The sequence below is a fragment of the Lobosporangium transversale genome, assembly GCF_002105155.1.
Source record: "Lobosporangium transversale strain NRRL 3116 chromosome Unknown BCR41scaffold_36, whole genome shotgun sequence".
Lineage (NCBI taxonomy): Eukaryota > Fungi > Mortierellomycota > Mortierellomycetes > Mortierellales > Mortierellaceae > Lobosporangium > Lobosporangium transversale.
Window position 1 is genome coordinate 14,915 of NW_019029014.1, and position 15,639 is coordinate 30,553.

Genomic DNA, 15,639 nt, shown 5'->3' on the forward strand with positions numbered 1-15,639 from the left:
GGCCACTCTCCAGACGAACTTTGCACAAATGACCTCAAGAGCACGACGCTCTATTCAGAAAATACACCAATTGTATGTGCTTGACGATAAGAGCAAACGGCCTTTTCTCTTTGGATTATAAACCCATGCTCATGAGCCATATGTTTCTCAAGCGTAGGTCCAATACCATTATCGCTTAGCCTGTAATGAACCTGTAGTACAGTATTGATCCCTAACGCTATGGTCAGGCGATTATAACATCAGATAGAAGCCTTGTGGATGGAAGCATCAGTTCCGGCCTAAGTCAAGGGAGCCATCACTTCCGGCACAACTCAAGAGAATCATCACTTCAGCTTATACCAAGAATATATTCATCACCGCTCTGAGACTTTTATCTACTTCTCTTTGGTCGCCTTTGGGTGGTATCTTGCATCCATCGGCCGACCTTCAAATACCAAGGGCCTAGCAAGCAAGACGCCAAGGACCGCCCCACCAAGCACATTACCTTTGCCAGCATTAAGACATATCATTTCCAAGCGGTCTCTTTAGTGTTTAGGATCTAAATTTTTGGTCATTTTCCCTATGCTCTTCTATCAAGTAACAGTCTTTCTTGAAATTGGCCTTAAATACTTTAACACCTTTTGCGCGCCCTGTTCTTAAATAAAGAGACAACAAGGCACTAACACCGTATAGACAGGTATCGCCCCAAGCCCCTTCTCACATCCACTTTGACATTTTCGTTCGATTCCGCTATGTCTACTAACCGATGTAGACAAAATAACTTGAATATCTTGGCATTATTTTCAACCTATTTCGCCATAGTCCTCTGTGATATAAATTTAAATCGCCAAGAAGGCTAGGCAATTGTGACCCATTGTACCATTGCCTTGATGAATGCGAGAGGAATGATCAATTTCCTTGGAGCTTGCCGAAGCACCAGGCTCAGTACCAAAAGAAGAGAGGAAAGTCCCTCCACATCCCAAGAATGGAGAACGACAAGGAAAGGGAAACGCCCATGAAGTAAAAGGAGCTGAGCATCCCAAAATAGGATGCTGGAAGCTCAAAAAGCGATAGCTGGTGATCGCGCTTTTGCCATAACCTTAGTGCATTCAGGCTGATGTAAGCATCCAACACCTATATCACGTTATGAACCCCAGTCCGATCAGGTTAAGTTGTGTGGGAGCCTTACTAAGCCCAGCAGATACAGCTACATTGGAATTAGGACACATCAACAGCTGACGGAGATAAAGAGTTCTCTCAGCAATACCCTGGATAACGACACCTTTTATCCTTTGACTGCCCTGCTCTGTCAAAGGGTAGTCTCAATATTCAGTCCCAATGAATTTAAAGGATGATTCATCCCCAAATCCGAAAACGGGTTTCAAAACAAGAAATCAAGAAGTGAGGCACCTCGTATAAAAAGGAATCCTTGATCTGAACCAGAGTCAAAGCGGACTTCACCTTCTGGCTACTAAATGAAGCTCCAAAGCGAATTAATTGTAGCGAGGTGATTGAACAAAAAAAACGCAATGTGAGGTTACCACTTAACCTCCAGGGTATGATTTACACTCCTAGGAATATGGTCATGTGTCCTTTAAAGCTACAATTCCACTATCTTGTCATTTTATGGCAGGCAGTATTAACAAAGCCTCTCTTTTTGTTCTTGTTGTCAATTAATACTTTAGTTTTTGAGGACGATGAGTGGTAATCTAATGGAGGAGTGTTACTGGATACTTAACGCCTGGTTCTTGTCCTTTATAATGATATGCAAAGAACCAGGTCTAGATCGTCAGACAATTGTTTATGAATTCAATCGAGTTCATATCGCAACAGATTGTTGCCACCAATTTCAAGTCGAAGGAGATGGCCTACATCAATTTGGGCCTATTCCCAACTACGATAGTGGGTTAAATGGGCATCATCGAGCCCATTCTCAACGCCCTCGTCTATGGCATCGTAGCCAGTTATGCCGGACCTAGTTATAGGGGTTGATGACCATGGTAATGGACTGATTGGTGGACAAGGATTATAACCTTAGATGGTGCTTCCTCTTGGTTTTTGGGATACAAGAGGAAGAAGAGCAAGTGGATCGGAGAAGGGGGGGGAAAGCCTCAGCCGCTTCTCAGACTCCTATTTGAAAACGGATCCACCTAGGCTCTTTTACCGCCCTGGTCGGGGTGGAACGTATGGGAAAAGCGCAGAGCCGTTATGCCCATGTCTTTGGGACCAGCCATATCCCCTTCCCAATCAAATGGTTGTAGCTGTTTTCTTACTAGCGTGATACTTTTCTTATCTCTACACCTGTAAGAGGTGCTTGTATACTCCTTGCTCCTTGCTCCTTGCTCCTTGCTTCTTACGACTTAATCCTTTACACTATTTTAAAAATAAAAAACTACGAAAGAAAAAATACATGACAGGTAGTCTGTTGATGAAACATAAAGGACCTTTGGCTTACCGAATCTTTCTTTTAGTCAAATAATTTTCAATAGCACAATTGGCAGTTTTGCAACATGTAGTATAAATAATACCCACGGAATAAACAAAAAAAGTTAGTCTCTGTGCGTCGTCCTGTCCTACGTGCTTTTAGTAGTTCATCAACAAAATTTTAAATGCGTAGTCGTACACCTGTTTTTTGTCATGTTTTGCTCAGTTGTATACATGTATACATGTATTATCCACTCACAGCTGTGCTCTTTGAGGCAGGTGAAGCGCAACGTCTGTATTATTCAAGATTGGGGCAAAGGTAAATACCAAAAAACAGATTGGAGCCCATGCAATGAAAAAAAATAAAGTACATGTTTATGTGTACTGTTTGGCGCAGACAACCGATTTAATTCTGCCAACCATTGGTCAAAGAGAAAACCGGTTAAGTCAAAGGAATAAGGGGTGCATTCTTTATTTACTTGCGTGGCAAAAGAGCCATCGTTACATGCAATCCAGAAGTTTAATAGAAAGGCCGAGGCACTTTGCTTGTTTTTTTTATTTTTATTTTTTTATTTCGCTTTTTCATTCAAATTCATTTGCATTTCATTTGGCATTCTTTTCTTTTTCTTTTTTTTTTGAGTATAAATATTTAACTACCAAAGATCAATTCAATCCTTAATTTAAATAATGACAGCAGCACAGGTCACCTTACAGCAGCAACAAAGCAGGAGGCCGGGCATCTTGATCGTTGGCGCTGGTCTAGGTGGATTGTTCCTCGGAATAATTCTGGAAGAACTCGGCCATCCATACCATATTTTTGAGCGTGCAACAGAAGTGCGTCCTTTAGGTGAGTGCACAATAGGCTTTTATAACATCATTTACGGTAAATTAAATCCTTTAATATCCTCAACACATCAAATATTTCGAAAGGATCAACAATGGCACTAGGTCCAGGTATATTACCAGTCTTTGAACAGCTTGACTTGCTAAAGGAGCTTGAAAAGTTTGCTTTACCATGCCATTCCGTCGAGATTCACAACGCAAACATGGATCTTTTCGGGTCCATCAAATTCATGGAACGAGAAAGGTATCATGCTATATCCAATGTCATGCCATTTTATATGAAATCCCCCCTTTTTTTTTGTTGTTATTCATCTCATTACTTTCGCTCATATATGTATGCTCTGTCGTATTTGGCCTTTTTTTTAAAAAACAAATCTAGATCCGGGTACCCAAACCTTCTGTTCGAGCGGCCTGATCTATATGACTTACTGCTCAGGCGAGTTCCCAAGGACAGGATAAGCATGGGCAAAAAAGTTCTTCGGACAGAGGAGGTCTCAGGACGGGTTTATATCCATTGTGCGGACAATACAACGTATGAAGGGGATATTCTTGTTGGAGCAGATGGAGCTTATAGTGGAGTTCGACAGAGTATTTACAGAGAATTGATGAAAAAGGGGATGTTACCCAAATCAGATCATGAGGACTTTTCAGTGGCGAATATATCAATGGTTGGGGTTGCTGAGAAACAGGATCCAAAAAAGTATCCACAGCTGAATGACAAACAAGCTAATTTCTCCACGACTCTAGGGCACATGAAAACAGTAAGGATCCAAAACAAAGTATTTTGCTCTTGGCATGTAACAACTACAAAAAAACTAAACATTCTTCATCTTTTTATAATGTGTTTTATTTCATCCATCCATACTATATACTACTTGAAAAATAAGCGCACGGTGATCAATATTCCAGACAATCGTATTTGTTGGACTATAAACATTCAGCTTTCAAAAGAAGAAGCCAAAGCACAACACTTCAGGAACTCGGAATGGGGACCAGAATCGAACGAGAAGATGATTAAGGAATTTGAGCAATTACCATGCCCCTGGGGCGGAACCATGGGAGAAATTATTCATGCAACCCCCAAACATTTGATCTCCAAAGTGTTTTTAGAAGAAAAATTCTTCAAGACATGGTATCACGGCCAAACCGTGCTCATCGGTGATGGTAAAAAACATGAAGAAAAAAAAAAAAAAAAGAAAATTTAACACTGCACTAAGATCATTAATGTTTTGAAACTAACATCCTAACCTTGTTTTTTCTTCTCGGACCCATCTGGGATGAATATATAAAAGCCTGTCACAAGGTAATAAAAGAGAGCATATCCAGATGAGTATCTTTTTTCCGGTCATCTATATTGACAGTCGATAATAATATTTGTTCCATATCCTCTTATAGATGCTTCCTGGTGCAGGTCTAGGTACAGTTCTGCTACTAAAAGAAATTGAACGTTCCAACCGCTTTTTGCGATATTTGTACTCACTTTTTTTTTTTTTCTTCTCCTGGTGGTCTCAGGTGCTGTGAATGCGATGCAAGATGCAGTGGTTCTTGCGAACTGTATCTCCAAGATGAGTGATGTATCCCCACAGAACATCACTGCAGCCTTTGGACAATACTATAAGCAACGGTATCGTCATGCTCTGTACTCGTTCACGATGAGCAGGTTTTGGACCAAAATGACTTATGGTCAGGTAAAGAGGAAGATGATATAATTGTAATTGACATTAACATTTTTGAGTCTATACAATTGACCCGCTTTATTTTTATTTTTATTTTTTATTTTCTTCATGTGTCCTTCGTTCATGTGCTTGTTGATCAAGACATGGAGCGAGAGACTTCTTCGGCAGCAGGTGGTCAACTTTACACCAGAATGGGTGTATTTCATGCTCTATTTTAAAACAGCATCCTATCGGCCACAAATTGCATGGCTTCCACTTGCAGAGAACCGAGGCACAGTCCGGATACTTCCACAAGATGACATTGGCAGTGAAACAAAAGCTGATATGAGTAAGAGTAGGTTCAAGATTAAGAGTAAGAGTAAGAACAAGAGTAGAAATAAGGAACAAGATCAAGGGTATATTTGTGAGCAGGTAGAGAAAGAGAAGACCAAGCAAACAATGGAGTCCAAGAAAGTTGATGATCACTTATTAATTGTATAATAAAGAGTAAAGCTAAACGCGATCGAATTGACTCTAGACTTTTCTTTGTGCACACCTCCTGTCGCCTCCTTGCTTGTCTCTCTCCAGCAAAAGGGAGCCGTGCGCTAATTTTTTGATTGCTTCCCAAAAATAAAATACACGTCGTGTGGCACACAGCACAGCCCATTTTTACCCACATAACGACACGGCACACGGTTTTTTCTTTTTCCTCTTTTTCTCAATTCTTCTTTCAATTCCATCTTTCAATTCACTCAATCCCGACATGTCACATAATCAAGGATACGGTGGATATCAACAGCAACAGCCATATGGTCAACAACCATATGGCCAACAGCAACAACAGTATCAACCACATGGACAGCAGCAACAGCCATACGGACAGCAACAACAGCATTATGGCCACCAGCACCAGCAGCAATACGGGCAATCGCCTTATGTTCAAAACCAAACACCCCACAACCAATACAGCAATCAGTACCAACAGGCTGTCAACTATCAGCAACAAATGTGTAAGTTCTATTAACCTTATTTCAATTCCTAACATGATTGTGAATGAAGAAGACGAATGTCGACATACAGTAAGCATTGCTGACGCTTATTGTGAATGAAGTTTGGCAACATTGTGAGGGAATGAAGTTTTTTTTTTTTTTTTTTTTCTTTTTCTTTTTCTTTTTCTTTACATGGGTGTATGACTAATACAATCATTCTTGTTTTGTTCTCTTTTTCTTTGTTCTTTGTCATTTCGCGTCTCATATATCTCTTGGCAACAACAGCCATGCAGCCCAGTCCTGAAGCAAGTCTGCGCCAATGGTTCGATGCAGTTGATGCAGACAGATCTGGCCAATTGAGCACTGACGAGCTTCAGAAGGCGTTGATCAATGGTAAGGATGTAATATCTTTTTTTTTTTTTTTTTTTTTTTTTTATTACGACAAGTGCGCTTGCCATTGATAGCTTTGACGTATTGTAGAGAAAAAAAGATCTATCTTTAACAATATCATTTTTACTTCTATATTGACTTAGGTGATTGGTAATATTTTTTTTTTTTTTTTTTTTTGGGGTTATTTGTGCCTGACCCGCTGACCAATATTTTCTTTGGAACAACAGGAGTCCCTTCAATTACGAGACTGTCCGTCTGATGATGAATATGTTTGATACAGGTAAGCTAACTCAGCCTTTTTTTTCTTTTTTTCTTTATAATTTCGGACTGCTTGGAGTGGGAAAAATATATAAAGCAATCTACCCCTTTTTTTCTGACGGACTTCCTTTATTACTTTATTATTTTATGTTAGATAACTCTGGTCAAATCAATTTTGCAGAATTCTCAGGATTGTGGAAGTACATTGAAGAGTGGCGCGCGTGCTTTGTAGCCTTTGATCAAGATAAGAGTGGATCCATTGACTTTAATGAACTCAAAACTGCTATGCGTTCGTTTGGTTACAACCTCACCGATGACTTTTTGAAACTCTTGATTAAGAAATACGACAGAAAAGGTAAAAAGCATACAAAAAAAAGAGAGTGACGTGGGAGTGGTCTGAATATGAAATAGTATAGTAATCAATGTATGCTTAACTCTATAATGATTATAGGTCGCGGCAATGTCTCTTTCGACAATTTTGTCCAAATTGCAGTTACAGTCAAGAGTTTAACGGATGCGTTCATGAGGATTGATCGTGAGGGCAAGGGTTATGCCACCATTGGTTATGAGCAGGTAACGAGGAAAAAATAAAAGATATGTTTGTTTTTGCAAAAGGGCCAATGACTGTGAGACTAACGCATGATTAATACTTCATGAATTCCTTACTATCTCAATATGGATATTTATAGTTCTTGGAGCTCGTTGTAAGCAACAGGTAGATTACTATATACCAGGAAGCGTGGAGAAACATAAGCAATTTTGATATGCAAACATGAAATAAAAATATATATTGAAACAGAGATTTTTTTCATTCTGTAAGCCAAGCAATGTTTTGTTGATTATTGATAAACGAGTTGGCACAACTGTTTGCGTTGGCTGTCCCTTGCAGGCAGAGGATGAGAATATTGATTTGTAGGAGGAAGAAATGCCTTCCCCTTGGTGAATTAACCGTTGCCGAATCTATTGAAGATTTCATTTCCTGTCATCGTTATTTTATCTACCTTGAACGGAATGATTATGCTTTTTTATGTTGCTACAATTACAGTCAAGTGGTTCTTTGAACATGGCAAAGGGACAGTGCTTCCTGAGAACCACTCACAAAAGAGGACAACTGAGACAGCATGTGTGGGTCAGTGCATATGAAGTTGAGCATGACAAGTTAGTCTTCCTTCCTCGTCTTCGCTTCCTTTTCCTTTATTTTCTCTTCTCCTCTTACTACTTCTTAGTTTGTTCATCTATCAATACATGTAAGTGCATAGACTTGAACACATATAAGAAACTTTATCGTCAACACGCTTTACTAAGTGTAGTCATTTTAAAAAACAAAACTTTCTCGTCTCTCGGAAAGTGAATAGAGGGTATTGTACATGTACATGCACAATCATGCTTGGCAATGTGTATACCCAACCGCGAAGCGTGCTCTTGCCAGCAAGGGCTTTAAAGCTCTTCGAAATATACATGGAGTACACTCGTAGGATATACCACGACCAGAGCTACAAGTACGACTGCGATCATGATTATGACATCGTCATGGAGCTATGTCTTGATGCAGGCTCTGCACTTTCTCGCATTCAGCGGTCTATGAGGAAATCTTTAGCCTCTTCAACTTCAGACAAAGATATGATGCTGCGCCAAAGAGTTGGTTCAGCCTACTATGAACTTGCTCGCTTACATGAACATCTGGGTCATTCAAATGATACTCAAAGATTTGACAAGGAAGCCAGAAAATGGGGATACATCCATGGAGGCAATACTGTCTGTCAAGCACCGTACTTTGCCCACTTTACTGGCTGCAGCAAACAAGGAAGCGATGGTGATAACAACAGCAAAGGTAGAAGAGTGACCAGGGTAGTAGAAGCTATCAAGCGGCACCGTATAGCAACTGTTCCAAAAGATATTTTTGATCATGATGTAGCTCCAATGACTATCAGTTGCAGCTTGCTGGGTGCCGATGAATATTTGGATGATACAAAGCAGCTTGTATATTGTCTTAGTCTGCTTTCCACTTCATCTACCTCAACGGCAGGCCTCACAGCCCAAGAACAACAGTGGTGCCAGGTAACCCTGACAGACCAAGATGAGCAGGAGCGGTTGCGTACTTTGGTATCGGACGTGGTTACAATGTTTATTAGCGATGAAATCAAGACTGAAGCTACAGTCACTGAGGTTGTGTCCCTTGCTCCAGTCCTCACCTTGGATCAGTTTAAGGCATTAGTAATGACCTTGGTCAATGGAGTCAGCCAAAATATCATATTAGATACTCATTTGCTGGAAGGGTTGGTTCAGTTGATGCAGTACGCTCCGCTTGGGTACCTTGACTCGGATGATCTTGTTACAATCCTCAAGGCCCTCAGTTTCCGCCTACAAGGGGTACATAATCAATCCAGTATCCACCTCTATCGCCTTTCTATTACCATCTCACATATCCTTGATGCCATGGTCAGCAGTCAAGTCAAGGGCTTGAAACGAGAACAGCTCCATGAACCACTAGCAGCGTATCTAAAGAGGCTGGAGACTAACCCTGAGCCATACTTGGTGTACCAAGCAGCCTATGCTTTCCAAGCTTTACTGAATATTCCAAACGACGAAACCAAAGTACATGTATTGCTGAGGCGTGCATCAGCAGTGATGCGAGGAGCATTTGGAATTGTGAGCACAGTCAAGAACCTGGATATCAATGCCTTTATGGATGAACTGAACCACATCCAGAAGGAACTTCCGTCTGTAACAGATGTTATTGATACTAGTCTGCGAGTATACGATGGTTTAATTTCACTACATGAGAGCGGAGCAAATTTCAGACAGGGTATGGAAGAAGGCCTTAACTTTAGCCACAAGGCTGCGTGGTACCCAGCATTACGCGGAGTTGATGCGTTACTCCAGACAGGAGAATTGACCAAGCTCAAGACCTTTGTATGTGAGGTGGCTTGTTGTCGAGACCCAGCATTTCAATGGGGACTATGTGAGCGTTTGGGACAGGTTGCAGCCAATGGACAGTGGCCAATGGATATCCGCCAAAGCGCAGTCACCTTTCTGGGTGAGATTTATAAGAATGACGTAGAGTGGGGTAGCTATATTCATATCAAGCAGTGGATCGTCAGCATCCTTAGAGAACTTACTGCACACCCAAGGTGTAATTTGCAAGGTCTCTATATATATCTCTATTTCTTTCTATTGTGGGGAGTTTAAGCCTTGACAACTATCGGCATATGATGATTAATCGCAATATCTTTTTTTTTTTTCTTTTCTTTTCTTTCAGCCGCAAATTCGATCTTGAATGAGCTTCAGGAGGAAGGAGATACCAAAAAGCAGGAGCTTTACAGGGATTGTTTTCAAGGGCCAGTACCTCCATACCCCTACATTATTGCACCCTCTCCACCCACAACTTCATCATTGCTAGACCGCGTACAGAAGAAGATCGATGTTGAAAAAGGTTTGCGCCTACTTAAGCGACGTCAGGTAAAGAGCAGAGGTACCCAAAGCTTCTACATTCAACAATATGCTAAAGCAAATCCCTATGCGGCTGATGACGGTTTATTCCTGCTGATGGATAAGGCAATGGAGTTCTTGAAGAGCGACCAGAAGGTGTTACTCGTCCAAGGTGATTCTGGTTCAGGGAAATCGACATTTGTTCGCACGCTAGAGCACAACTTGTGGGAAATATACCAGAAGAAGCATGGTCAGATCCCATTGTATATCAATTTACCTACCATTGACAACCCGAAACAAGACCTAGTCGCCAAACAGCTACGAAGATATGATTTCACAGAGGCACAGATAAAAGAGTTGAAGGTGACGCGCAGATTTATTTTAATATGTGATGGGTACGATGAATGCAAACAGGTCAGCAACCTGTATGTCGCAAACCGACTAAATCAGCCTGGAGAGTGGATGGCTCAGATGGTGATCAGCTGCCGCGGTGAGTACCTTGGATCAGATTATCGGGATCGTTTCCAGCCCATGGGCCGCAATACTCAAGCTAAAACAGCCTTATTTCAAGAGGCTATGATAGTACCATTCTCTGAGCCCCAGATCAACGACTACATCATACAATATATCGCAGTCATGGATCCACTGTGGCATGTGGAGGATTACCAGCGTGCACTCAAGGCGGTACCTAGCCTAGAAGACCTTGTTAAGAACCCGTTCTTACTATCGATGTCACTAGAGGTACTCCCACGGGTAGTAGACCCAAACCAAGACACCTCCAAGGCAAAGATCAAGCGTATTTCATTGTACGATCAATTCGTAGAGTTGTGGCTAGAGCGGGGCAAGAAGCGGCTAGATGAGACATTAAGGTCAGAAGACAAAAGGATGTTCCAGATACTGAATGATGAAGGATTTGCACAGAATGGAATCAGATACATGACGGACCTGGCCACAGCGATCTATAAGCACCAAGATGGCAATTCAGTAGTGGAATATTCTTCGTTTAAACACAAGGGTACATGGAAAGATGAATATTTTAGCAGAGAGAGTGAAAGATATCTTCTACGCGAGGCTTCTCCATTGAACCGTACAGGCAACCAATATCGATTCATCCATCGCTCTATTTTGGAATATAGTGTAGCTCGGGCGGTCTTTGAACCGCAGGTAACGACGAGTGTTTTTGCAAGTGGAGAGACAGCAGAGGACTCTACCTTACGTCGACAGAGTCTAAGCTCGACATACAGCTTCAAAATCGGTGAGAGTGATGTGATTGGGAGGGAGGCTGACCTAATCAAGCCTGATGAAGGCTCTCCTTTAGTGTGGAGAAGTTTTGTAAGCGAGCCATCCATCTTGGATTTCCTAGTAGATCGCGTTCGACTAGAGCCAGTGTTTAGACAGCAGCTATATGGCTGTGTGGAGCTCTCAAAGAGCGACGGCAAGTGGCGGATAGCAGCAGCCAATGCAATGACGGTCTTAGTTCGAGCAGGCGAGTCGTTTGCTGGAACGAACTTGCGAGGCATTCAGATCCCAGGCGCGAACCTTAGTCATGGTATTTTCGAATATGCTCAGCTACAAGCAGCGGATCTGAGGAAGGTCAACTTTCAAAACTGTTGGCTTCGTGAAGCAAATATGAGTGATGCAAATATGGCAGACGCTCAGTTTGGTGAATGGCCACTTCTTCGTGTAAATGGTGGTGCCTGGAGGGGATCGTTTTCTCCTGATGGCAAGACGCTCGCTGCAGCTGTCCGCAACGAAAATATTGGCGACTGTTCAATCAGCGTATATGACACACTGACGTGGGAGAAGCGTCTGACTATGAGTGGCATTGATTGGAGTAGTATACCAACATACTCACCAGACAGCCGCCACATTACATTTTCAAACTACCTTAATGTGGTTATAATATGGGATGTAGCCTCAGGTGCGCTGGCTCGCTGTTTGGAGGGCCATAAAGATACTGTCAACCATATAGCCTACTCGCCAAGTGGGGAACATCTTGCCTCTGCCAGCAGTGACGGCTCCGTACGTGTGTGGCATGCTCAGTCTGGCATACTCCAATATATATTAAAAAGCCATACTGGTGTCGGAGAGAACGTGGCGTACTCACCTGATGGAAATCAGATTGCAACTGGAGACAAAGACAAGACAATACGGCTGTGGGATGCGGCATCGGGGCACCAGCAACTGGAGCTAGAGGGCCATGAGAACGAGACCAGGCAGATTGTATATTCGCCCAACGGCCAGGAAATCGTCTCCTGTTGTTGTGGCGGCACTACACTGTATGTGTGGGATACAAAGTCTGGCCAAATGAAATGGGCCTTAAGGCACGATGGCTTTGTTAGAGGCGCTCGATTTTCGCCTAGCGGGAAATTTGCCGCTTCATTTGCCGGTGAAAAGGCATATCAGTGGGATATGCAAACAGGGAAAGTCAGCCATATCCTAAAAGGACATTCCAGAGTAATCTACGGCCTAAAGTATGCGCCAAATGGAGATCAGATCGCCACTTGCGGCTATGATGCCATAATACGGCTTTGGGACGCACAATCAGGACAGCTCATTAATGCCTTCCATGGCCACTCCGAGATTGTAAACGATGTGACATATTCATCCAAAACCTATCAGATTGCATCGTTCAGCAATGACGGAACAATACGCCTTTGGGGCACCAGATTTCGGCAGTGTAACTATGACTCACATAGCCATACGTCACCGATCAGCCACATCAGATGTTCACCAGATGGACAGCAGACGGCCTCATGTAGCCGGAACGGTAGAGTGGATATATGGGATAGCCGAACAGGACAACCTATTCATACTTTATATAGTCAAAACGAGCCAGTAGTAGACATGAAGTATTCATATGATGGTCGATTGCTTGCCTATTGTCACTGTGCTTCACGCGTTTATCTTTGGGATACTCAAACAGGCCAACATCCTTACAACTTGGAGTTGCATGGCGATGGCGAACAAGAATACCGCATCTTTGCTATAGATCCTTCTCCCACTACCAATCAAATTACTTGTGGGCATAAAAACGGGAAAATAAGTATATGGGATATGCAAACAGGGGAGCTCGTCCGAATCCTTCATGGACATAAGAGCGAAGTGGAATGCGTAGTGTTCTCGCCTAATGGTCAGCAGGTCGCTTCGTGTGCTTGGGGATGTGGGCTCAAAGTCTGGACAGTGCACTCAGGGGATATCCTCTTTGAATTGAACGATGAAATATGCGATACTTCCTGTATAGTGTACTCACCTAACAACCAGAAAATAGCAACAATCCACCGCTACAAAAGCTTGAAAATATGGGACGCAGGGACGGGCGAGCTCTGCTCTGAAAAGAGGTTACAGGATATCCAAGGCCCGGTTGCATTTTCACCATGGGGCCAACAGCTGACCGTCGGGAGCTTTCATGGGCCATTAAGTGTATTGGATGTCGAATCAGGAGCATTGCTTCATACGCTTGAAGGGCATATTGGGTGGATCGCAGTTATATCGTATTCTCCTGATGGCCATTACATTGCTTCAGGGAATAAAGACATGACAGTGCGATTATGGGAATCTCGATCATTCAACTGCGTGATTGCAATTCCGCATCCAGGTGGATATGTTCAGGCTCTCAGTTGGAATGTCTCTAAGGAAGGCTGCTTCCTGATAACTGGGTGCGATGATGGTTCTATCCGAATGTGGCAAATCATCAAAGAAAACGACCTGTATCAATACCGTTTGAAGTGGAGCACAGGACAGACTGTTTTATATGCTGGTAATACATGTATCCAAGATGTGGTGGGGCTGAGTGAAGTCAATAGGACGCTCTTGATAGAGCGTGGAGCTATAAGGCATCAAGCGATCCAAAAAACGAATAATGTAGCCAATGCAGTAACACTTGTGGCATCTGAGATGGTAATATCTCCTAACACGACCAAGAGCAAAGCCTTGGCTAAAAGCTTAAAAAGCGATAACTCCAGAGGAAGAGTGCTGATCGCTAAAGCCGAGCCTATTAATGGGCATCGGTTCATTTGCAGTGTGTGTAGTAAATGCAATGATTGTAATGTTGCGCATTTTATCTTAAGAGGCACCTGTGGTGACAATTGTCAGCATCAAAAAGAAGTAAATAGATATGTAGGTGTGGTCTATGGTATTATTTTATCCATTTTATTTTATTTTTTTAATAAAGTCACTGACGTGTAGTCTCGTCCGACCATCCAGGCGTTATAAAAACCAGTTTTGTGGGCCAAACATGGGGCCGGGTGACTAAGGTGCATTTTGGGAAAGAGGTGCACTGTTTTCTTAAGAGTATAAACATGACTTCTGATTAGTATTGTTGGTTTTAGTTTTAGTCACGTGTAGAGGGTTCGCCACCAACTATTTAACGAGCAACAGCTCAGGAAAATCTGGCTCCTTGTTCCTTATTTTTACACAAGAGCCATTTGAGTACTGACTGTTCTCGTCCAGTCTTTGAGTAGTGTGTGTGTTCTTTTATTGTGTTAGAATTATTTATCTATCTGCAGCTGGAAGTGACCGGCTTCATAATCCACCAAAACGACCTAAATCTCCTACCACATCTGCCCCTAAATTTTGCAACAGTATCAGAATAGGTGACTCTTTATGTTGAATATATGGGCGAGATTGATGCGTTTACCTTCAGTGCCGACATGGTCAATGAAGGGGGGAAAAAAATGTGTCCGTTCCATTTGCACTTGCAACTGCACTTTCACGTGAGGATCCCTTTGAAAGATAACAATCAAATGATGAGGAGGATTTAAACATACATGTATACATCTTGGTGCATTAGTATCTATAATGGAGCGCATGCAATGCCCAAAGCCATACGCATGCTGTTGTTTACATCTTTCCCATTAAATCCAACTCTCGCAAAGACTTGAAGGCATGTGGTACAAAATCCTCAGAAAGAAATTGAAAAGCACGGAATCAGAGTCCAATTTCGCACAGCAGTTTGTGTGACATGAAAAAAACTATATACATATAAATATACATTTCAACAGTAGATTTTGCAAAGAGTCCTCGCCAAAAAGTCGTCGACTAATATATTTTTCATATTTTTAAATTGAATAAAATACCCTCCCTTTTTAGACGAAAAAAAAAAAACGTTACAAACTCAAAATTTTAATTTTTACGAGAGCGTTTTCGATTGATAAGAGGCTCGTCCTCAGACTCGCTATCCTCTACTAAACCAAACATGTTTCCAGTATCTGGTGCAAGGTCCTCGGTCCCAGATTCCATTATTACAGCCTCAGCTTGCTCTTGGTTTACTACTCTGTCGAGTTCTAGGTCCCACTCACTGCTGTCGAGTCTAATCTCCTCGCTAATGTCCTCAATTGTCTCCTGTTCATCATTGATCTCTTGGTAATGCCTCTCGTCCGCCTCATCCAGCATTCCTTGGACACGTCTTCTCTCGTTATAGTATTTCATACCAATTTTCACAGACTTTTTCCATACAGAATAAAATATTCTATCCGGAATCTGAGAAAACAAGCTGAGAAGCCTTTTCTTCAGCAAAAGGGCTGTCATTGTCGTCCTTGCTCTCGACGCAATAATGTTTTTAACGACGGCCCAAATTTTCTCAATAGGCTGAAGTTCGCAGTGATATGGTGGAGTCTTGAGAATTTCATGGCCACCATTCTCTTGGGCGATTTTACTGATAGAGAAATACG

General features: G+C 42.2%; 2 protein-coding genes across 2 annotated transcripts; both read left to right on the top strand.

The window, feature by feature from the left end:
• The first annotated feature begins 2,990 nt into the window (after window positions 1-2,990).
• On the top strand, window positions 2,991-5,424 carry BCR41DRAFT_358939 (hypothetical protein). Its single transcript, XM_022025146.1, has 8 exons — window positions 2,991-3,250; window positions 3,334-3,490; window positions 3,626-4,007; window positions 4,134-4,410; window positions 4,539-4,549; window positions 4,642-4,663; window positions 4,759-4,934; window positions 5,064-5,424. Exons 1-8 carry the CDS (start codon window positions 3,091-3,093, stop codon window positions 5,400-5,402), a joined length of 1,524 nt encoding a protein of 507 aa, XP_021878521.1. The 5' UTR covers window positions 2,991-3,090; the 3' UTR covers window positions 5,403-5,424.
• A 155-nt stretch (window positions 5,425-5,579) lies between these two features.
• On the top strand, window positions 5,580-7,339 carry BCR41DRAFT_358940 (hypothetical protein). The gene is made up of 7 exons (XM_022025147.1): window positions 5,580-5,911; window positions 6,176-6,283; window positions 6,424-6,430; window positions 6,508-6,560; window positions 6,693-6,893; window positions 6,990-7,111; window positions 7,228-7,339. Exons 1-7 carry the CDS (start codon window positions 5,665-5,667, stop codon window positions 7,255-7,257), a joined length of 768 nt encoding a protein of 255 aa, XP_021878522.1. The 5' UTR covers window positions 5,580-5,664; the 3' UTR covers window positions 7,258-7,339.
• Window positions 7,340-15,639: the final 8,300 nt, after the last annotated feature.